The sequence below is a fragment of the Natrix helvetica genome, assembly GCF_964273705.1.
Source record: "Natrix helvetica genome assembly, chromosome: Z".
NCBI classification, from domain to species: domain Eukaryota; kingdom Metazoa; phylum Chordata; class Lepidosauria; order Squamata; family Natricidae; genus Natrix; species Natrix helvetica.
The window spans coordinates 3206298-3230765 of NC_138554.1; the positions used below are offsets into that span (position 1 = coordinate 3206298).

At 45.0% G+C, this 24468-nt stretch overlaps 2 protein-coding genes across 2 annotated transcripts in view; one reads left to right on the forward strand and one right to left on the reverse strand.

The window, feature by feature from the left end:
• The window catches only part of LOC309381834 (GMP reductase 2-like), a gene marked incomplete at its 3' end in the record, with an annotated part of 7482 nt that extends 352 nt beyond the window's left edge, over nucleotides 1-7130 (reverse strand). The window contains exons 1-5 of the mRNA XM_081933119.1: nucleotides 7015-7130; nucleotides 6288-6391; nucleotides 4192-4287; nucleotides 1862-1981; nucleotides 46-129 (exon numbers count right to left, since the gene is read on the reverse strand). Of these exons, the coding sequence (XP_081789245.1) occupies nucleotides 46-129; nucleotides 1862-1981; nucleotides 4192-4278 (291 nt within the window). The 5' untranslated portion in view covers nucleotides 4279-4287; nucleotides 6288-6391; nucleotides 7015-7130. The remainder of the gene's footprint in view (nucleotides 1-45; nucleotides 130-1861; nucleotides 1982-4191; nucleotides 4288-6287; nucleotides 6392-7014) is intronic.
• A 646-nt stretch (nucleotides 7131-7776) lies between these two features.
• Nucleotides 7777-22612, forward strand: LOC309381636 (ubiquitin-like protein NEDD8). The gene is made up of 4 exons (XM_081932835.1): nucleotides 7777-7963; nucleotides 15025-15072; nucleotides 17182-17264; nucleotides 22155-22612. The coding sequence occupies exons 1-4, from the start codon at nucleotides 7946-7948 to the stop codon at nucleotides 22240-22242; spliced, it is 237 nt and encodes a 78-aa protein (XP_081788961.1). The 5' UTR covers nucleotides 7777-7945; the 3' UTR covers nucleotides 22243-22612.
• Nucleotides 22613-24468: the final 1856 nt, after the last annotated feature.

Sequence of the window (24468 nt, forward strand, 5' to 3'; positions counted from 1 at the left end):
GGTGGACAGGAGAGGGCGAAGGGAAGGCAAAGTTCCCAGACCTACCTGGAGACAATCCGGGTTCTGAGCTGCGAATTCCTTCCACTCCTCCAAAGCGCAGTGCTTGTGGATGGCTGTGAAGAGGGAGAACTGGGGGAAGGAAACAGCAGGGAAAGGATGAAGCGAGAGGCTAAGACCCCCAGCTGGGAAGAGGCAGAGCACGAGTTCAAGTCCCGCCTGAGGCACGAAAGCCAACAGAGTGACGCTGCCTCTCAGCCCAGCCCACCTGACAGGGTCGTTACTGTCGGGAAAATAGGAGGAAGCTGTGATGGACACGTTCGCTGCCTTATTTGTAGGAGGCAGGCAGGCAGGGAGGGAGGGAGGAAGGAAAGAGGGAAGGAAGGAACAGAAAAGGAGGAAGGAAGGAGAGGAACGGAGAGAGAGAGAGAGAAAGGAAAAGAGAGAGAGAGAAAGAGAAGGAGGGAAGGAAGGAGAAAGATAGAAAAAGAGAAAGAAAGAAAGGAAGAAAGGAAGGAAGAAAGAAGGGAAGGAAGGAAGGAGAGAGAGAAGGAAAGAAAGAAAGAAGAAAAAGAAAGAAAGAAAGAAAGAAAGAAAGAAGAAAAGAAATGGAGAAGGAGGAGGAGGGAAGGAGAGGAAGGAAGGAAGGAGAAAGAAAAAGAGAGAGAGAAAGAAGGATGGAATAGAGAAGAGGAAGGAAGGAGAGAGAAAGAAAGACAGAGAAAGAAAGAGAGAGAGAGAAAAAGAGGGAAGGAAGGAGAAAGGGAAAGGAAAGAAAGAAAGAGAGAAAAGGAATGGAGGAGGGGGGAAGGAGAGTTAGGAAGGAGAAAGAAAGACAGAGAAAGAGAGAAAGAAAGAAAGAGGGATGGAATAGAGAAGAAGAAGGAAGAAGAAAGAAAGAAAGAAAGAAGAAAGAAAGAAAGAAAGAAAGAAAGAAGAAAGAAAGAAAGAAAGAAAGAAAGAAAGAAAGAAAGAAAGAAAGAAGAGGGAAGGAAAGGAAGGAAGGAAGGAGAAAGAGAGAAAGACAGACAGAAAGGAAGAAAGGAAGGTAGGAAGGAAAGAAAATAAATGGAGAAAGAGAAGGGGAGGGAGGGAGGGAGGAAGGAAGAAGAAAGGAAGATGAAAGAAAGAAAGAAAGAAAGAAAGAAGAGGGAAGGAAAGGAAGGAAGGAAGGAGAAAGAGAGAAAGACAGAAAGGAAGAAAGGAAGGTAGGAAGGAAAGAAAATCAATGGAGAAAGAGAAGGGGAGGGAGGGAGGGAGGGAGGAAGGAGAAAGACAGAGAAAGAAAGAAGGAAGGAAGAAGAAAAAGAAAGAAATGGGGAAGGAAGGAGAGGAAGGAGAAAGACAGAGAAAGAAAGAAAGAAAAAGAAAGAAATGGAGGAGGAAGGAAGGAAGGGAGGGAGGAAGGAGAAAGACAGAGAAAGAGAAAGAAAGAAATAAAAAGAAAGAAATGGAGAAGGAGAAGGAAGGAAGGAGAAAGAAAGAAAGAAAGAAGGAAGGAAGGAAGGAAGGAAGGAAGGAAGGAAGGAAGGAAGGAAGGAAGGAAGGAAGGAGCTTGTGGATGGAATCTAATGCCAGCCCACTTGGACAAACCTGGACTCTCCCTGCATTTTCCCTCCAAAGAGAAAAGGCTAAAACTTACCGAAATCCCCGCAGCTGAATCCCGACTTCCTCCCTCGGAGGGCTTCTGCTCCCCTTCCTCCACCTGGGGCCCCGGAAGATGGGTGGACTTCAACTCCCAGAGTCCCCCCGCCAGCACAGATTCTGGGAGTTGAGATCCCGCCGTCTTCCAGGGGGCCGGGTTGAGAAACTCTGCCTAAGACAAAGTCATTTAATCTGGGGGTTTTTGGGGGAGAAACCGTACCTTGCACAAGGCCTTGGCCATCTCAAAGGTCCCCACGGTGTCCATGTTGGCCGCGATGATGGGAATCCCCGTGTAGGTCTGCTTGGAGTTACGGAAGGTGAAGGACCTCATGAGGTCCACCTAGAGACAAAAAGGAGCCCAATGCAGAGAAGACTCGACTCCCCCAAACTTTGAAATTCTCGATTCTCCCAGCCTTGATGGAACCCAACCTCTGCCTGGACTTAAGCCATCAGGAACGGCAGCCTGTCAATCACCCATCTTCTGCCTGCTGCCAGGAGGCAGCCTCAGCAGATTCAGAGAGTGAGGAGGGTTGGGGAGGAACATGGGCCAGTCCTGGAGTCTGGGGAAGGCTCGGAGGAGGGCTCTGTGTCGGAGGCAGAGAGGGGGCCAGGGCCGTATGCCAGTTATCAGCTGCCTTCGGAGTCGGACATCAGTGAGGCAGAAGAACAGCTGGAGCCTGTTCCCAGTGTGCGCATGTGCAGAGCTGCCAGACGAAGGGAACAGCTAAAGAACAGGGGTCGACTTGGGAGTAAGGCCACAGGTGGACGATGAATGGCCCTTCCCATAGGGAATAAAAGAGGAGCGCCAGGGGAGTGGAGCTTGCAGGAGTTCGCTTCATTGGTTCGGGACTCTCGGAGATTCCTGGCCAGTTTCTGCAGAGATCGGCCTGGCAGCTCTCCAAGCCAGATAAAGTCTGTGACCGTAAATCCTCCCTTGAAAGACTTTGCTGGATGTGAAGGAGCAAAATTCACAACAAATGAATAAAAGGGTTTTTTTTGTCGGGACCAGGAGTTTGCTTCCTGCTCTTGGAGAGCCTCGGTTAAAACATCCCCAATCTTTACCAACCGCTCTTCTTTTTGCTTCAAACCGCCACTAACCGAACTGTTGTAAGTCGAGGCCTACATGTACTAAACGACTTCAAGGTTGCCTCATTTAACACACGTCCCTTCGGTGTTTCTAACTTGCTAACAACACACACTCACACTCCTCCAAGGATGTTTTCTTCCCCCTGCCAAACACGAAGCGCGATTCTCAAATTCGGCCTTTCTCTGACTTTAAATCCATAGCTACATATTTATTTATTACTAAACACTGATAATCCGGCGTTGCCCGGGTATTTATGTATAGGGAGGAAATGTCTGGACCAAACAAAATTTGTAATGTTAGATTTCCCCCCTTACCAGAGGGAGCCCCCTTGTGGAGTACTGTGAAGCTGCTACCATGGCAACTTCACTGCGCGGTACAGTAGAAGCCATTTTACAGCAGTACGGTAGAAGCCATTTGAAGGCACAACAGGCTGTATCTTAACAGAACACACACCCCGAGGAATATTAGGGATGTCTTACCCCCCACAGTATTTGTTTCCAGAGAGGAAGTCATCTGTGTACCAAGATAGATAGATAGATAGATGATAGATAGATGATAGATAGATAGATAGATAGATAGATAGATAGATAGATAGATAGATAGACAGATAGATGATAGATAGATAAATGATTAGATAGATGGATAGATAGATTGATTGATAGATTGATAGATTGATAGATTGATAGATTGATAGATTGATAGATTGATAGATAGATAGATAGATAGATAGATAGATAGATAGATAGATAGATAGATAGATAGATAGATAGATAGACAGATAGATAAATGATTAGATAGATGGATAGATAGATGATAGATAGATAGATAGATAGATAGATAGATAGATAGATAGATAGATGAGAGATAGATAGATGAGAGATGAGGAATAGATATAGATGATAGATAGGATAGGATAAATGAGGGATAGATAGATAGATGATATATAGATAGATAGATAGATAGATAGATAGATAGATAGATAGATAGATGATAGATAGATAAATGATTAGATAGATAGATAGATAGATAGATAGATAGATAGATAGATAGATAGATAGATAGATAGATGAAAGATAGATAGATGAGAGATGAGGGATAGATATAGATGATAGATAGGATAGGATAGATGAGGGATAGATAGATAGATGATAGATAGATAGATAGATAGATAGATAGACAGATGATAGATAGATAGATAGATAGATAGATAGATAGATTAGATAGATAGATTAAATAGATTAGATTGATAGATGATAGATGGATAGATAGATGATAGATAGATAGATAGATAGATAGATAGATAGATAGATAGATAGATAGATTAGATAGATGATAGGTAGATGATAGATAGATGATAGATAGATGATAGATAGATAGATATAAAATTCACATTTAGTTATCTCAACGATGATTATAACTGCTGCTTTGTCATCTGCAAAGGGGAATGAAAAAAATCCTTCTACCTCGCTCCGGGATTTGAGTGTACTCCTTTTTGGTCTCAGGAGGACATCCTTGAAGTCCAGCTTAATGTCATTATCTATGTGGGGCATTTTGGATTCCTGTAAAATAAAAAATAAAAAGCAAAACCCTGAATTCTGGAATACCAGGGATGAAATCCCAACCTTTTCTTCTCTAAACTTTTTTTTCCTGACAGTAAGTATCATCAGGAGAATGAATTGACTCCAGCAGTTGTGAATGCTTCAACAATGGAAGTTTTTAAGAAGAGATTAGATAACTATTTGTCTGAAATGTATAGGATTTCTTGCCTAAGCATGGGGTTGGACTAGAAGACCTCCAAGGTCCCCTCTGACTCTTCTATTCTAATTCTAATTCTAATATTTCTATTTCTGTTTTTTTATTTCTACTTCTTTTATTCTATTCTAGTCTATTATTTCTATTTCTATTCTATTAATTCCATTCTATTCTTTCTATTTCTATTATTCCTATTCTTATTCTATTCTATTCTAATTCTATTCTAATATTTCTATTTCTGTTCTGTTCTTTCTATTTCTTCTATTCTATTCTTTCTATTTCTATAAAATTATTTCTTTCTGTTTCTTTCTATTTCTATTATTCCAATTCTAATTCTATTATCCCTATTCTATTTTGATTATTTCTAATTCTAATATTTTCATTTCTGTTCTATTCTTTCTATTTCTTTTATTATAGTATAGCCTTTATGCTATAATAGTACAAAATAAATTGTCATTGTACAAAATAAATACAACGAAATTGGTTTTAGCTCACTGGTGCAATTCATGACAAAAAATACAAACCATATAAAGAATAATCCCAATGCAAGTAATATTCTATTCTATTATTTCTATTTCAATTCTATTATTTTTTTCTATTTCTATTATTTCTTTCTATTTCTATGAATCCTATTCTTACTCTATTCTACCCTACCCTACCCTACCCTACCCTATTCTATTTTATAGTTAAACGATCTCCGATGCAAATTATTTTCCATCGGTCATCCCTTGTTTTTTCAAAAGGCAACTGGACTTCCTAATTTTCAGGTATTTTTCCTTGAAGACGTTTCCCTTCTCATCCGAGAAGCTTCTTCAGTTCTGACTGAATGTTGGAAGATGGATTTATATTCCTTTGCAGTCATCTGGTCATTAGTACTCTCTCTGAGAGCCGTTGAGGCCACTTGGACGTTTATCTGTGCCCTCGGGGTCATCAGATACAGGTATTCCTCGACTTAAAACACTACATTTAGGAACCATTCAAAGTTACGACAAAAAGTGACTGACGACCGTTTTTCACAGGTACGACTTTTGCAGCATCCCCGTGATCGTGTGACCAAAATTAAGATGCCTGGCAACTGATTCACGCTTACGACGTGAAGGTCCCCTTCTGCGACCTTCTGAAAAGCAACGGGGATGCCAGACTCACTAAATAACCGGGTTCCTAATCTGTCAACTGCAGTGATTCATTTCACAACTGCGGCAAGGAAGGTCGTACAACGGAGCAAACACTCACTTCGCAAATGACTCACTTCACAGCAGAAACGTCGGGCTCAATGGTGGTCGTACGTCGAGGACTGAAATGGGGTGTGGATGACAAGCAAAACGTCTTCGAGGAAAAAGAAAAGTCGAATTGCCTTTTGAAAAAAGATCTTTGGGGAAACCTGACTGGGAATCTACATAGATCTTCTCAATAGTGTTTGCAAGTTGGCTCAGTGACTAAGATGCTGAGCTTGTGTATCAGAAAGATCGGCGGTTCGAATCCCCAGCGCCGCGTAACGGAGGGAGCTCCCGTGACTTGTCCCAGCTTCTGCCAACCTAGCAGTTCGAAAGCACGTAAGAAATGCAAGTAGAAAAATAGGGACCACCTTTGGTGGGAAGGGAACAGCGTTCCGTGCACTTTGGATGTTGAGTCCCTGCCAGCCACGTGACCACGGAGACGTCTTCGGACAACGCTGGCTCTTCGGCTTTGAAACAGAGACGAGCGCCGCCCCCTAGAGTCGGGAACGACTAGCACATAGGTGCAAGGGGAACCTTCACCTTAGTTAATGATAATTTTCAAATTACACTTTCAACTTTGTGACACTTACCCTGGGTGAATTGTGTTGAACCGAAGATTGCTGCCAATAAATGTTTATGACCTCCGTGTGACCATCGGCCTCGATTTCCAGCCGGCCATTCCCGTCATTCTAATCTAAACCAAAATAAATAAGTAAATAAAACGGAATTGAATGACCAAAGTCCAGCTTGATCGCAAGCGAATCTCTCCGTCCCATAAACCCTTTGTCATCCCCATCGCCAATCTTTCGAAACCGCCGTTACTTCAACGCGCACACAGTCACCAGATACGGAGCTGCAAAATTCCCTCTGTCCATGGGGCTAAGACTTCCTCTGCCCACGTTAAGAGTCCCCACGGGGCGGGCCCCCCCCCCAATCGCTTCATCCCCAAACTGGGAAGCTTCAGATCCATCTCTGGGTGGGCTTGGACCACTTAAGGCTCTTTGATCTTAGGGAAATCTTGGCTGGCTTTGCATTATACCTCCCTGGTGGGGCGGGACTACAACTCCCATGCGCCCCAGCCAGCGCGGCCCATGGGGATAGTAGTCCTGCCTAGCCCACCTGGAGGGCACGAAGTTGGAGGGATGCCAGGTTAGCCTAAGGCAGTGTGCATCGACCTTGGATATTGGAAGACGGCTGGACTTCAACTCCCAGAATCCCCCAGCCAGCCATATTGGCTGGCTGGGGAATTCTGGGAGTTGAAGTCCAGCCATTTTCAAGCTGCAAAATTGGGAAAGCCTGGCTTTTAGCGATGCCAACCTTGCACCCCTACCCAGAATCTCCATTTTGCTATCTCAAAACTGGCATCACATTCCACATTTTGAGGGTGCGGAGTATATAGGGGGCTGCACAAATCCCCACTTCCTGTTTCCCCGGTTTTCGCTTTCCGTCCGCTTCCGGTCTTTTGGCGCTCCCTTACAGGGATAAAAAGCCGACCGCGGATCCTCTCCCGGCTTCCAAGGCCTCCGCTCTAAGCCCCTCGAAGCTGGCTGCCGTTGGCTTTTAACGGAGGAGCAATGCCTTGTGGGAAACGTAGTTCTCACTCTAAGCGCCTGCAAAGCCCACAAGGGCTGTTATAACTACATCTCCCTTAAGGGAGCGCGCTCAAGCGGGATGACGTCAAGCGCAGAGGGAAAGGCTAATCAGTTAACTTAGGGAAGAAAAACTACAACTCCCAGCGGTCAAAGCGTCACAACTTTTTCTCCGAGCGGCCATGTTTTTTTTAAAGTGCTTTCACTCAGCGGTAGAACAAGGGTTTAAATAATTATAGAATTAATAATTCTAATTTCGAATAATTAATTATTATTAGAAATAGAATGATAGCTCCTTCCTTCACTTTATCGGCGCTCTTTCTTTTAAGCAGCCTATCAAAAAGGAAGAGCTGTGACGGAATCGCGGGGCGTGCCGGGAAACGGAGTCCTCCGCTCCGTTTCATCCCAGCGAGGCTAGCGGGGGAAAAGACAGCATCTCCCATAATCCAGCGCGACAAGCGGCGGAAGGATATCTTTGAAGCATTCTCTCCCGGGTTTTTGAACTTAGGGACAAGGGACGGAAGTGACGCCACAAAGCGACCGGGAAACAACCCGTCGGGCGCGAGGTGCCTCGAGGAGAAGCCAGTTCCGCTTCCGAGGTCGGAGGTTGGGCGGCGCTGAGAGGCACCGGGGCGGCCGAGCGAGAGAGAGAGAAAAAGATGCTGATCAAAGTGAAGGTGAGGCGGGAGGCTCCGGCGGAGGGGAGCCGCGAACGGGCCTTTCCATGGCTGCTGAGGCACCGGGGCGGCATCCTTTTGGGAGCGCCGGCCGCGGTGCATTCTGGGAGTTGCCTCTGAGGCGCCGGCAGGTAGGAGCCAGACCGGTAGAGAGCTCCATGCCGTGAAGGGCGGCCTTCCTTCCTTAGGGGCCGCCCTGGTTGCTTGAAGGCCCTCGTACAAAAGGCGGAGGTCGTGTGAGGGAACGCAATCCCCACAAAGGTTGTGTCACAGCAGACACAATCCCCACAACCAGTTGTTCAGTTGTGGTCGTAAGTCGAGGAGTAGCTGTTGGTTTTTTTGCCAGCAGCTCATCCAAAGAACGGATCATCTGCTCCTTTTTATAAATATCATAAGATTTATATTAAAATACTTATGTCATATAGCAATACGATATAAATATGTTATAAATATTTCTTTTATTCATTAAACATGAAACTCAGTCAACTGAACATTCAAAAATGCGTCACAAATACCATTGACTGGTGCTAAAGGTTGATATGGGTTGCTGCCAAGGTCCTAGGTATCAACATCATCATCATCATTATTATTATTATTATTATTATTATTATTATTATTATTATTATTATTAAACATCGAGGGTCAGATGGTCAAGATCCTATGGGATTTTCGTATACAAGCAGACAAAATACTGGCGCATAACACACCAGACATCACACTGGTTGAGAAAAATAAGGTTACAATCATAGACATCGCAATATCAGGTGATAGCAGGGTCGCCGAGAAGGAATATGAAAAAATCGCAAAATACCAGGACTTAAAAATCAAAATTCAATGATTACGGCACAAACCAGCAGTGGTAATTCCAGTGGTAATCGGCACACTGGGTGCTATTCCAAAAGCACTGGAATTACATTTAAAACAGTTAAAACTTGACAAAATCACCATCAGTCAAATGCAAAAGGCCGCACTGCTTGGATCTGCACGTATATTACGAAAATACGTTACGACGTACCAAGCCCCTGGGTGGGGCCCCACTAGTAATCAATGCCAAATCCGGCGAAACAACTGGCCGCTGTGATACAATTCTGTTGAAATAATAATAATAATAATAATAATAATAATAATAATAATAATAATAATAAATATTCTAATTAATATTATTATTTATTTTATTAAAAATAAAAGTCAACTGAACATTCAAAAATGTGTCACAAATACCATTGACTGGTGCTAAATGTTGATATGAGTTGCTGCCAAGTCCTAGGTATCAACCTATTAATAATAATAATATTAATATTCTAATTAATATTATTATTTACTTTATTCATTAAACATAAAACTCAGTCAACTGAACATTTAAAAATGCGTCACAAATACCACTGACTGGTTCTAAAGTTTGATATGGGTTGCTGCCAAGGTCCTAGGTATCAACCTATTAATAATAATATTATTCTAATTAATATTATTATTTACTTTATTCATTAAACATAAAACTCAGTTAACTGAACATTCAAAGATGCGTCACAAATACCATTGACTGGTGCTAATGGTTGATACCGGTTTGCTGCCAGCATCCTAGTTACCAACCACGTACCTTCTTAAAATATACGATGTTCCAAGTCCCCCGATGACAAATGGGTATCACTGTCGCATGTTTCATCCATAATCGCGTTGTTTCGATGTCTGGGTTGCAATATTTCGTGATTTTTTTCCCCGGTTCTTTTTCTCCGACTCTGGAAATTATTATTTTTATTTTATTTTCCAACTGGCATTGGTATGGGGGGGGGGGGCTATCCCGTTTTGGAGGTGACTAAGTAATTTTAGTGCAAGATCTCACCTCTATACCATGTACGCATTAGCTTTTCCTCTGCTTGAATATTAATTTTAATGTTTGTAATGTCTGCTGTTTAAATGTTTTAATCCCATAATTGTTTTACTCTGTTTATTCATGGTATTGTGAGTCACTTGGTAGAGATGGGCAGCATAGAGCTTTAAAATGTCATGATAAAGAAAGGCCAAAACAAAAACCTGCAAACAGAAATAAAATGACTGTGGCAAAAAAAAAAAAAAAAAAAGCCAAGCTAGGACTAATAGTGGTAGGCAACCTGGGTGAAACCCCAAAAACATCTGGAGCACCTCTTGAATTCTATCGGCATTGGCAAAAATCCCCATCGGTCAATTGTAAAAATAACTTAGATGAGGGAATAGAAGGGGAACTTAACCAAATTTGCAGATGATACTAAGCTGGCAGGAATAGCCAACACCCTAGATGATAGGCTCAAGATCCAAAGGGATCTTGACAGATTCGAACCCTGGGCTCTCTGTAACAAAATGAAATCCAATGTAGAGAAAAGTCTTACACTTAGAAAAACCAGAAGGACACATACAGACTGGGTGAAACCAGGCTTAATAGCAGTCACTCTGAGAGGGATCTTGGAGTCTTAGTGGACAACCAGTTAAATATGAGCCAGCCGTGTGTGGCAGCAGCCAAAAAAAAGTCAATGCAATCCTAAATTGCATCAACAGAGGGATATAATCAAGGGAGGTACTAATACCACTCTATAAGTAAGACCACACCTAGAGTATTGCATCCACTTTTGGTTACCACACTATAAAAAGGATGTTGAGACTCTGGAAAGAGTGCAGAGAAGAGCAGCCAGGATGATGAGGGGACTGGAGGCTCAAACATACGATGGACGGTTGCAGGAACTGGGCCTCGCTAGTCTAGGGAAGAGAAGGACCAGGGGAGACATGAGGACAGTCTTCCGATAATTGAGGGGCTGCCCTCAGAGAGGAGGGAGTCAACCTGTTTTTCAAAGGACCTGAAGGCCAGACAAGGAATAATGGATGGAAACTGACCAAGGAGAGATTCAACCTGGAAATAAGGAGGAATTTTCTGACAGGGACAACAATCCACCCATGGAACAGAAATTGCCTTCGGAAATTGTGGGAGCTTCATCACTGGAGGCTTTCAAGAAGAGACTGGACTGCCATCTTGGCAGAAATGGTGTAGGGTCTCCTGCTTGGGCGGGGGGGCAGGGTTGGACAAGATGACCTCCAAGGTCCCTTCCAAGTCTGTTCATCTGTTAATCTGCCTATCCCAGGGCCTTGGAAAGGACTCGAGGGGTGGACAAAAAAATGCCAAATCCAGTCTGAACATCTGGCTGACGGTGTAATGAATCTATAGGTCTTAACATCTGGCTGACTGTGGACCAATCCCAGCAATAATCATAATCTCGCATTCTCCACGTATACGTTCGCATATAAACTGCTTTGTTTATTTATCAACTTTATTTGCTATCCATCGCGCGGGTCAGGTGACTCTGAGCGGCCTTATTTCCCGGTTTATCCCCTAAAATGGATTGTTCGACTCCGACCAACCCTCTTGCGAGGAGACAACACTCTTACCGTTTAGAAGACCGAGGATTCCCACCGTTTCTAACTTTTCATCATACTTTGGATTTTCCCCTGGCATTTTCTCCCAGGCTCCAACAAAGGAGAATGAAATTCCCCCTCACTTCATCACTCTTGTCATCTTTTGCCTTTCTGGCTAAATCTGACTGATTTTATTGCAATGGTTGGGAACTGTGCGGAGACATTGAAAGTCAGGGAGCATACAGGTTTAATATTATTACTAGACAATAACCCAGGGTTGCCTGGGTATTTATTTACAGGAGGAAAGTGTCTGGACCAAACATAATTTCTAATGTTAGATTTTCCCCCTTACTAGAATTTAATTTAATTTTATTTTATTAAATGTATAGACCGCCCCCTCTCCCTGAAGGGACTCGGGGCGGTGTACAGACACATTAAAAACCATATACAGAGAATAAATACACTTAAAATCGAATTAAACCTAAGATGTACAGAGTAATAAAAATTAAAAATCGACTTAAAACCAACCCCTAAAAATTTTAAAGTGCCGAATTGAGGGACTAAACCAGACCAGCTAAACCAAACAGGTGGGTTTTAAGCTTCTTGCGGAAGGAGCGGAGATCGGTAGTTGTTCTGATGTCCGGGGGGAGGTCATTCCAGAGGGTCGGGCCCATCACAGAGAAGGCCCTACTCCTGGGCGCCGCCCGCTGGCACTGCCTCGTGGACGGTACCCGGAGGAGTCCCTCTCTGTGAGAGCGGATCGGCCGAAGGGATGTATGGGGCAGGATACGATCCCGCAAGTACCTAGGTCCTGTGCCATGGAGCGCTTTAAAGATGATAATCAACACCTTGAAACGCACCCGAAAAGCCACAGAGGGAGCCCTCCTGTGGATTACTGTGAAGCCATTACCATGGCAACTCCACTGCACTGTACAGTAGAAGCCATTTGAAGGCAGTACGGTAGAAGCCATTTGAAGGCACAACAGGCTGTATCTTAACAGAACACACACCCCGAGGGGTGTTAGGGGCGTCTTACCCCGACAGTATTTGTTTCCAGAGTATAATTCATCAGGGTACCAAGTTTGATTGAAATTGCTTGAGGCATTCCAGAGTTATGCTGATACATACATACATTCATACATACATACATACATACATACATACATACATACATACATACAGCCTTTTTAATGTATATAAATAAAATAATAATAATGGTAGGTATCTTCTCCAAAACACCAGAAGGCAGGACAAGAAACAACAGATGGAAACTTACCAAGGGGAGAGGCAACCTGGAATTAACATTGAGGACAATCAACCAGTGGAACAGCTTGCCACCAGAAGTTGTTTGCTCCATCCCTGGAGGTTTTTTAAGAAGCGACTGGACAACCATTTGTCAAGAATGGTACAGGATCTCCTCCTTGAATGGGGTTGGACTAGAAGACCTCTAAGTTCCCTTCTAATGCTGTTACGCTATTCTGAATACCAATTCACTAAGCAAACGTCTTCCTCTCCTCTTTGAAATCCTGTCCAGACATTTGAATTCAAAGTATTAATAACCGCAATAGGAACTAAAATCAGCCATGATGAAGGACTGGCAGAGTCTTCAGGCTTAAATCTAATTAATAGCTTGGAGACATAGTCATTTTGGAAGTTAATTAGAAGCCGGCTCTTCTCGGAGGCACAGGTGGTAACTCAAAGACCTGAGAGCTTCCTCTTGATAGCTATAAATTAGCTAAAAAACCCAAATGGATAGGTGCAGTATATGTGGTACCTTGCTCAATAGTAGTAACTGGGAGAGGGATCTTGGAGTCCTAGTAGACAGTCATTTAAATAGGAGCCAGCCGTATGCGGCAGCTGCCAAAAAAGCCAACGCAATCACAGGTTGCATAAACTGGGTAGAATCAAGATCACGCAAAGCATTAATACTACTTTATAATGCCACACTTGGAATACGGCATCCAGTTTTGGTCACCACAATGTAAAAAAAGATGTGGAGACTCTAGAAAGAGTGCAGAGAAGAGCAACAAAGAGGATTAGGGGGCTGAAGACTAAAACATATGAAGAACACTTGCAGGATCTGGGTATGTCTAGTTGAATGAAAAGAAGGACTAGGGGAGACATGATAGCAGTCTTCCAATATCTCAGGGGTTGCCACAAAGAAGAGGGAATCAAACTATTCTCCAAGGCACCTGAGGGCAGAACAAGAAGCAATGGGTGGAAACTAATCGAGGAGAGAAGCAACTTAGAACTGAGGAGGAATTTCCTGACAGTGAGAACAATTCATCAGTGGAACAGAAGTTGCCATCAGAAGTTGTGAATGCCCCAACACGGGGTTTTTTTTAAGAGCACATTGGATAACCATTTATCTGAAGTGGTGTAGGGTTTCCTGCCTAAGCAGAGGGTTGGACTAGACGACCTCCAAGGTCCCTTCCAACTCTGTTATTATGGAATGGAATGAAAGAGTAGAATAGTATAGAATAGAATATTGGAATGGAAGAATAGAATATTGGAATGGGATGAAAGAATAGAATAGAATATTGGAATGGAAGAATAGAAAAGAAGAATAGAACAGAATATTGGAATGGGATGGAATAATAGAATAGAATAGAATATTGGAATGGAAGAATAGAAAAGAATAGAATATTGGAATGGGATGGAACAATAGAATAGAATATTGGAATGGAAGAATAGAAAACAAAAGAATAGAACAGAATATTGGAATGGGATGGAATAATAGAATAGAATAGAATATTGGAATGGAAGAGTAGAATAGAATAGAATATTGGAATGGAATTTGATTAATAGAAAAGAAAAAAATAGAATAGAATATTGGAATGGGATGGAAGAATAGAATAGAATATTGGAATGGGATGGAAGAATAGAATAGAATATTGGAATGGGATGGAAGAATAGGATAGAAAATTGGAATGGGATGGAAGAATAGAATAGAATATTGGAATGGAAGAATAGAAAAGAATAGAACAGAATATTGGAATGGGATGGAATAATAGAATAGAATAGAATTTTGGAATGGAAGAGTAGAATAGAATAGAATATTGGAATAGGATTTGATTAATAGAAAAGAAAAAAATAGAATAGAATATTGGAATGGGATGGAAGAATAGAAAAGAATAGAATAGAATATTGGAATGGGATGGGATGGAAGAATAGAATAGAATAGAATATTGGAATGGAAGAGTAGAATAGAATGGAATATTGGAATGGGATGGAATAATAGAAAAGAATAGAATATTGGAATGGAAGAATAGAATAGAATATTGGAATGGGATGGAACAATAGAATAGAATAAAGAAATGGAGTGAAATAGATTAAAATAGTATAATAAAATACAATAGAATAGAATAATAGAGTAGAATATAGGAATGGAATGGAATGCCTCCAAGGTCCTTTCTAACTCTCTTGTTCTATTCTATTCTATAAACGCCAGCAAGATTCTTGAGCCTGGTGTGCCTCTATCCAAGTAGGATCTAAGCCGGAAACATCGATGAATGAAAGACCTTTTGATTCGTGCATAAACAAGGAGAGGAGCTCCCAGAGATCCAAAGCTAGCAGATCCATTCCCATCTCTCTTTAGAACTGAACCAGAATGGGATTCGGCGGAGGGAGAGGACAATGGTGGTTTGATGAACCTTTTTTTTCTTCTTCTTCTTTCGTTGCAGACGCTGACCGGGAAAGAAATCGAGATCGATATCGAACCGACGGACAAGGTATCGGCCCTCAAAAGAATGGGGTGGGTTTTGATCTTGCCGTCTATCCGTGTTCCGTGTCCTGCTTCGCCTTCAAACGCAGTTCACTCCCCCGTCCTCCGAAAGTCTGTCTTTGTGGAGAAGGGAGGAGCTTCTGTGCAAAATAGGGGGGAACTCCCTCCATCATGCCCCCACCCCTACTTTCTACAATCTTTATAAAGCCTTAGTAAGGCCACACCTGGAATCCTGCGTCCAGTTTTGGTCACCGCCTAGGAACTACTGAACTAGGACGATTAGGGGGCTTGTTGTTAGTTGCGTGTTGACCCATCGCGACCCCATGGACGACGTTCCTCCAGGCCTTCCTGTCCTCTCCCATCCTCCGGAGTCCGTTGAAGCTCACGCCGACTGCTTCACTGACTCCATCCAGCCACCTCCTTCTCTGCCGTCCCCTTCTTCTTCTGCCCTCCATCGTTCCCAGCCAGAGGCTCTTCTCCAGGGAGTCCTTCCTTCTCATTAGGTGGCCAAAGGATTTGAGTTTCCTCTTCAGGATCTGGCCTTCTAAAGAGCAGTCAGGGTTGATTTCCTCTAGGACTGACCGGTTGGATGGCCTTGCAGTCCAAGGGACTCAATGCAGGAGTCTTCTCCAGCACCAGAGTTCAAAGGCCTCCATTCTTTGGCACTCAGCCTTCCTTAAGATCCAGTTTTCGCAGCCATCCATTGCAACTGGGAAAATCATCGCCTTCGCTAGACCCACTTTTGTTGGCAGAGTGATGTCTCTGCTTTTTAGGGGGCTGGATAATTTAATTCAACTGAAGATAACTTAATCTAAGCAGATCATACAAATTGAATGCTTCTGAAAAGATTGGAGACTAAAACGTACAATGTAGAGTTGCAGGAACTGGGTTTGGCTAATCTAGAGAAAAGAAGGACTAGAAAGGGACATGATAGCAGTCTTCCAGTATTTGAGGGGCTACCCCAAAGAAGAGAGAGTCAACCTATTCTCCATAGCACCCGAAGGCAAGAGAAGAAGCAACGGAGGGAAACTCATCAAGGAGAGAAGCAAGCTGGAACTAAGGAGAAACTTCCTAACGGGGTGGACAATTCACCAGTGGAACAGCTGGCCACCAGGAGTTGTGGCTGCCTCCGCCACTAGAGGTTTTTAAGAAGAGACTGGTCAGTCCCTTGTCTGAACTTGTCTAGGGTCTCCTGCTTGAGCAGAGGGTTGGACTAGAAGACCTCCAAGGTCCCTTCCAGCTCTATTCTTGGTTGATTTCCAGATAACTTCAGGGGAGGGCATTTAGCCAGGATGACCAAAGGATTCCCTTCCACAGAGAGAATGATTCAGCCACTCTCTACATCCTTACATTCACCTTCCTCTCTCTAGCTTGTATCTGTTGGCCGATTTTCCTTCTCAATCTTCTTTTCACCCAGCCGTTGCCTTCATTGACTTGCTACTCTCTCCAGAACTCCTCTTCAATTCCCCCACCAAATCCTAAGATGTTAAATCGCCCCAGGTGTACTCACCCACATGGGAATCCCTGCCACTTTTCCTCAATCCTCCAGGTAATTCCTGGAGAAGCCCTTCTGACAAACGATCAGATGTTGATGGCCTACACCGGAGCAGCTTTGAAAAGGGGCCGTAGGTTGGAGTGAAGACGCTGGGGTGTTTTCCTTGGGAGCAGAATCAAACATGACAGCCATGTTTCTCAGTCTTGGAGAACTGGAAGATGGGTGGACTTCGACTCCCAGAATTCCCCAGCCAGCATGGGGAATTCTGGGAGTTGAAGTCCACCCATCTTCAAGTGGTCAAGCTTGAGACATACGCAGTAGGTTACAGAGGTGCTGAAGCTTTGTGAGTTTCAGAAATGTGTGAATTCGCCTTTTAGCCAGGCAGCTAAAAACCTTTTTTCAAACTTGGCTACTTGAAGATAAGGGGCTGCTTGGCAGGCTAGCTGGGGGATTCTGGGAGTTGAAGTCCATCGTTGCCAAGGTTGCAAAACACCGGTCTTAAATCATCCCACGTTGCTTGTTACGGCCCTTCCCTCCTCCCACCGGGTAGAAGCTAAGATCTCTGCTCTACGAGAAATAGACCTTACTCTCTTTTTTCCCCCTTTCTCTGTTCCCTTTCAGGTGGAAAGGATAAAAGAGCGGGTGGAAGAAAAGGAAGGCATCCCGCCTCAACAGCAGCGACTCATCTACAGCGGCAAGCAAATGTGAGTTTTAACCAAGGAGAGTACCGTATTTTTCGGAGTATAAGACGCACCTTTTTCCCTCAAAAAGGAAACTGAAAATATAAACCGAATACAGCATTTTTGGCCTCCCGAAACCCTGCCCCCTTTGCAAAAATGGCCATGCATAGCCTTTAGGAGGCTTTCAGGGTGCTCCTGGGGGCTGGGGAGGGCAGAAATGAGTGAAAAACAGGCCAGTTTTTGCTCAATTTTGCCCCCCCACCCCACCCCCAAGAGCACTCTATAAGCCTCCATAAGGCTATGCATGCAATTTTTTGACAACCATGGGGCATTTTTGCTCGTTTTTGGGTGGGCACCCCCCCCCCCCAGGAGCACTCTGCAAGCCCCCCCCCCCAAGGCTATTCATGCCTTTTGGGGGGGGGGAAACCGGGCCCATTTTCACGAAAATGGGCCGTTGTGAGGTTTGCAGAGTGCAAGAACTTTTTCCCCCTTTTGGAAAGCTCTTTAACTGATGGATGAGAATTAGATTGATCGAGTGCTGTGCCAGCAGAAACAAAGTCTTAGGTGCTGCAGATTGTCAGCAATTTCCTTCTCCAGCCCATGGATAAATACACCTGGGAACATCTACCTACCTACTGTATTTCTTTCTCTCTCTCTCTCTCTCTCTCCCCCTTTATCTACCTACGTACCTACCTACTCTCTCTCTCCCTACCTATCTACTGTATTTTTCTCTCTATATATATATCTTTCTATTTCTCTCTCTATCCCACTACCTACCTACACCCTGTCTCTATCCCTCCCTCCCTACTGTATTTCTCTATCTCTCTATTTCTCTCTCTCTCTCTATCCCTTTATCTACCTACCTACTTACCTACCTATTCTCTCTCTCTCCCTACCTACCTACTGTATTTCTCTCTCTTTCTCTCCCACTCTATCCCTCTATCTACCTACCTACTTTTTTTAATTTGCCTCTTCAAAACCTTGGTGCCTCTTATACTCCGAAAAATACGGTATGTCCTGCCAGCATAGATTTTATCCTAATTTTTTTAGGGGGAGGGACATAAAAAAAAAAGTCCATCATCCAAAACCAAGCCAAGAATGTTTTGAAAAGCAAGGGAATCGCAATTCACAGCCTTCCCTGCAAAGGAGCAGAATCCTTGGGGAAGCCTGCAGGAAATCGGAAGTCATGATCCCACGAGGTCCTCACTTAACGCCCTGTAGTGGTCCTCGTTTCAGAAGGGCAACTGGGAGCTCTCGGGATTGCTGTCTCTCTCACCCATGCCGTCACATGAACATCCCGCTTTACGACCGCATTGCTTAGTGACAGGAATTCTAGTCATTAAGGGAGGACTGCCTGTAATTTGAGCCTGCTGAGGCTGGAGTGACAAATCTGGGTTGATTCGTTTCATGAAAACATCAGCTTGTTTTCTTGGCCATCCAAAAAAACTATCCATTCTTCCTTTATTACTTTTATAATATATAAAAATGGCTGTATGTGTGTGTGTGTGTGTTCCAACATAACTCTGGAATACCTGGGCAGCTGAAATGAAAAGGAATGAAGTATATCTATAGTGTCAAATCACAGTACTTTTGACAGAGAGTGCATTTTGGATTCAAGTTCTGTTAAGATACAGACTGTTGTGCCTTAAAATGGCTTCTACTGTACAGCGCTCCACAAGGAGACTCCCCTCTAGTAAGGGGGATTTGTTCCATGCAACTCCGGGTTATCAGCTAGTACAGTGATGGCGAACCTTTTTTGGCTCGCGTGCCAAAAGTAGGGGGAGCACGGGGGGTGCGCGAATGTGCCACACCCATGATGCTATGCGCACGACCCCAGCACGCATGCGCTCACAACCAGAACTCCCCCCAATTTTTGGTGTACTTTTTTCGCCCTCCCCAGGCTCCAGAGGCTTTATAGGAGCCTGGGTAGGGCGAAAACAGCCTCCCCCGCCTCCCCAGAGGCTCAGGAGCTTCCCTGAAGCCTCCGGAGCATGAAAAACCGGCCCTATGAGCAAACCGGAAGTTCGGGAATGGACTTCCGGTTTGTTCGGAGGGCCGGTTTTAACCCTCCGGAGCCTTCAGGAGGCTTCCCTGAAGGCTCCGGATGTCCAAAAACAACCCTACAAGCAAACTGGAAGTCACTTCTGGTTTGTCCGTAGAGCCGCACCCTCGTGCATCCCCCCCCACGCGAGCCAAAAAAGGTTTGCCATCACTGTACTAGCTGATAACCCGGCGTTGCACAGAACAAATCTCCCTTACCAGAGGGAGTCTCCTTGTGGAGTGCTGTACAGTAGAAGTCATTTTAAGGCACAACAGGCTGTATCTTAACAGAACTTGAATTCAAAATGCACACTCTCAATGTGCAGTCACAACCGGTTTGTCCGTAGGGCTGTTTTTTGTCTTCCGGAGCCTTCAGGGAGTCTTTCTTGAAGCTTCCGGAGTGTGAAAAAACGGCCCTGGCCCCTGAAGGCTCCGGAGGGCTAAAACCAGCCCTATGAACAAACTGGAAGTACATTCCTGAACTTCTGGTTTGCATGTAGGGCTGTTTTATTTTTGCACTCCGGAGGCTTCAGGGAATCCTCCAGAGGGCAAAAAATGACATCCAAAGGAGGCCAAAGTGTGCCCTGACAAATGGCTCCCCGTGCCACCTGTGGCACGCGTGTCATTGGTTCGCCATCACAGAGCTAGTATAAACCTACTACAGTTTAACACAACCCAGAAACGAAAATTAAAATAACAACAGAAGACTCTTTTTCTTGGGTGGCCCTTAAACATGTTCCAGGATGAACATTGTTCTGTGCAGATTCTTTGGTAAGATTAATACAGGCACTCCTCAACTTGCAACATTTCGCTTAGCGACCATTCGCAGTCACAACAGCCCTGAAAAAAGCGAGGCGTGGCCGTTTTTCACACTTACGACCGTTTTTCACACGTATTGCAGCATCCCCGAGATCACATCCTCAAAATCCGAACACTTGGCAACTGATTCGTATTGATGACAGCCGCGCCCTCCTTTTGCAACCTTCTCACCAGCAAACTCGGGGGGGGGGGGTAGCCAAGATTCATTTAACAACCGTGTTCCCAACTAAACGACTGAAGTCGTTCCCTTAACCACTGTGGCAAGAAAATGGGGCAAAATTTCACTGAACAACTGTCTCATTTAGCAACGTAAATGTGGGGCTCAGTTGTGGTCAAAAGTCAAGGATTGTTGTGACCCACAAGCGGCCAGCGGAGTTGGCAGCAGATTCGGACAGTGAGGAGGGTTGGGGAGGAGCATGGGCCAGTCCTGGAGGCTGGAGAAGGCTCTGATGAGGGCTCTGTGTCGGAGGCACAGTGAGGCAGAAGAACAGCTGGAGCCTGTTCCCAGTGTGCGCATGGGCAGCGTTGCCAGAAGCAAAGAACAGCTAAGAAATCAGGGTCGACGGAGTAAGGACACAGGTGGACGATGAATGGCCTCTCCCAGAGGACATAAAAGAGGAGCAAAAGGGGAGTGGAGTTTGCAGGAGACAATTGGTTCAATCGGTCGTTAGATTCGTTTCAGGAGTGTGAAGATCTGTCCTTGAATCTCAGAGACTCTCTGCCAGTCTTTCCTTTCACAGCACCTCCTTTGGGAAAATATTAACATGGCAGCTTTCCAAGACAGATAAGGTCTGTGGTCATAAATATTCCTTTGAAAGACTGTTGGTGAATGTGAAGGAGAGGGATTCACATTTCTTTAATAAAAGGGTTTTTTTGTCAGGACTCCTGCTTTTGGGGGGAAGCCTAAGTCAGAACAAAACAACCGAAAAGACATTCTCCCTCACAGCCAACACCCAGATATGAAGTAAACAAGACCAGATAAGCAAGTAGGGAAGTCACAATGTTGTCGCCAAGGAAGAAACCTCACCCCCCGATCACAACCGATCTGGCAACCAGCCACTTTCGTTCTCCCAACCCTCATGACGTTCCTCAGGTTGGTGACGAAACGTCTGGAGGAAAACCAAGGCTCCTAAGAACGCCAAAATTCAACTCTTCATTCTCGAAATAATCCAACGCTCAACTCCGAAGTTATACAGGCCGTCCTCGACTTACGACCGCAATCGAGCCCCAACATTGACGGGCTTCAGCGAGACGTTGGTTAAAGTGAGTTTCGTTTCCGTGCCACGACTTTTCTCGTCGCGTTCGTAAAGCGGACCGTTGGCAGTTCTTCCGTTCGTTAAGCGAACCCGGTTTTCCCCCCATTGACTTTGCTCGTCAGAAGGGGAATCACGCAACCCTGGGACACTTCAAACGGTCACTAAGCGAACGGTTGCCAGTCGAGGACTTTCTATAAATGAAATCTTTGTTTCGTACCCTCCTTCCTTTGGAGTGGAAAAATCCAAATTATCTAACATAACGATGCTATCTGCTTAATTTTCTCAATCGGTGCGTAATTGAAATCGGCACACGACCAAATTCTGAATCAAACTTGGTATTAATGAAGTAATTAATGTTAAAATATTGGATTTATCTTGGCAATTAAAAAAAAGGCTTGTTGGGGAATCGGGAGATCCGGGATCCAATAAGTCCTTTATTTTTCCTAAGACCACACCTCCTGGGCACCAGATTTCTAATATAGCCAGGCAAAGATATATGTGTGGTGCAGTGGCCTAGAGCTCTCGTCTCACAATCAGCAGGCTGCGAGTTTGATCCTAGGTAGAAGCGGGTATTTCTCTCTCTGGGCACGGTGAGAATATCACTGCTGAACAAAACTCAGTTCTGGCGATAGGAAGGCAGCGGGCCAGGAAAGACTCTGCTAACTCCAGTCAGTTGCCCAAACTCCACTCCGCGGGGGATGAGGGGGTCGTTAAAAGAAGATGAATGATATATGTGTCTGGAGTAGGCACCCCCATTCCAAAATTGGGCTTCACTCCCTGCTTTTGTCTCCCCCCGTAGGAATGATGAGAAAACGGCTGCCGACTACAAGATCCAGGGCGGCTCAGTCCTTCACTTGGTCCTAGCCCTGCGTGGAGGCCTGCGATGATGGCATCCCCGGCCCCGCCGCGCCGCCCCCCTTTCCCCAAAGCCCCCGGATGTGGGTGAGCCTCACCCCCCTCCCTCGAGGCGTCATGGGAGGCCCGTCGGGTTTGAGCTCATCCTGCTGGCCAACGACGCCTCCCCAGATGTCCGTTTTTTTTGCAAGCCGTCATTGGAGAGGTTGGAAGGGGGGGGGATTGTGTTTTAGGGGAACGGGGTGCTCTTTTAAGTTATCGGGGTGCAGCCTCCGTCTCGCTGCATGTGGGTAAGGCTCCGTCTGCTCGTTTTCGCCCCCCAGGTCCCTAAGTCTTTTTTTCCCCCATCATCCCTGTCATTTTGTGGCTAATAAATGTTCAATAAACGTTTCACAACCGTCACAGCGTCTTTTGCGTCTTCTGGGATCTGGGGGGTTTCCTTGGGGGGGGGGGGGCTGTCTTGATTCTTGTCCACTCCGCCTTTGCTAAGACCTCGACGTACGACCGGAATCCTCAATTTACAACCAGTCTACTTAGGAGCGGGTTGAAGCGAAGACGAAACACCCCCCCCCCCCAAAAAAAAGGTACCAAATAAGTTTCGATTCACAGACACACACACACCCTGTCGCATCGCAATTTGCACACTCCACAACCAGCCACTTTTGACCGTGTCTGGCGGTCATGCGACTACGATTTAGGACAATTTTTTTGCCGGCTGGAAACTGGCGTTTTGCTCTGGTTTCCGACTAACGTCCGTGGCAGAAAATGGCTTCGCTTAACCTGGTGATTCACTTAATGACCGCCGCAAAAAGAAAATCAAAAATTGTGTACGGTCTTGTGGGGAACCTACTTCATCGGCCCGGCTTCATCGTAATTCTAGACTCCGTTATGGTTATACGTTGAGGGCCCCTAACATTTGAGTGAAGAAAAATTAAGCTCTTCATATTTTCATCATCAGGTTGATAAAAATTTGGGGACGAGTCGCATCGAAGTTGAATTTCTCTTTAAAGAAGAACAAATGTTGGGATTTATATCCTGCTTTGGCTTTGTACAATTCAAGATCTTTTTATTGGTTGAAAAGGTGGGTGAGGTGAGCGCCTAGTCAGCCAAGTCACCCAAGTGGGTTTCATTCCTAAAGCGGGACTAGAACTCGCCGTCTCCTGGTGATTAGGCCAAAGTCACCCAGCTATCTTCCTTGCCAAAGGTGGGACTAGAACTCGCCGTCTCCTGGTGATTAAGCCAAAGTCATCCAACGGTCTTCCATGCCTACAATGGAACTAGAACTCACTGTCTCCTAGTTGTTGGCCAAAGTCACCCAGCTGTTTTGCATGCCTACTAGAAGTCAACTTCTCCTGGTGATTGGCAAGAGACCAGCATATAAACAACAAAGCCTCCTCTCTCCTTGCATTGATATTTCCTCCACCTCCTTTTCCCTGCAAACCCCACGCCCTTGAGCGCTGATGATGTTACCTAGTTGGGTCATGAAACGTTTGCAAGAAAACCGCCAAGCTCAGAGAGCACCAAGGATCCCACAGTCCTTCTCTTCCTCCTTCTCTTCCTCCTTCTCTTTTTCTTCCTCCTCTTCCTCCTCCTCCTCCTTTTCTTCCTCCTCCTCCTCTTCCTCCTTCCTCCTCCTCCCCCTCCTATTCCTCTTCTTCCTCTTCCTTTTCTTCCTTCTCTTCCTCTTTTTCTTCCTCCTCTTTCTCCTCCTTCTCATCTTCTCCTCTTCCTCCTTCTCTTCTTCCTCCTTCTCTTCCTCTTCTCTTCTTCCTCCTCCTCCTCTTCCTTCTTCCACCTCCTCTTCCTATTCTTCCTCCTCTTCCTCTTTTCCTCCTTCTCTTCTTCCTCCTCCTTCTCTTCTTCCTCCTCTTCCTCCCTCCTCCTCCCCCTCCTATTCCTCTTCCTTTTCTTCCTTCTCTTCCTCTTTTTTTCCTTCTCTTTCTCCTCCTCCTCTTCTCATCTTCTCCTCTTCCTCCTTCTCTTCCTCTTCCTACTTCTCTTCCTCCTCCTTTTCTTCCTCTTCTCTTCCTCCTTCCACCTCTTTTCTTCCTTCTCTTCCTCTTCCTCCTCCCCCTCCTCTTCCTCCTCCCCCTCCTCGTCTTCTTCCTTCTCTTCCTCCTCCTTCTCTTCCTCTTTCTCCTCCTCCTCCTCTCCTTCCTCCTCTTCCTCCCTAAACCCCACCCTCCCTTCTAGCACTGACGATATTCCCCAGCGGGGTCACGAAGCGTCTGCAAGAAAACCACCCTGTTCACAGAATA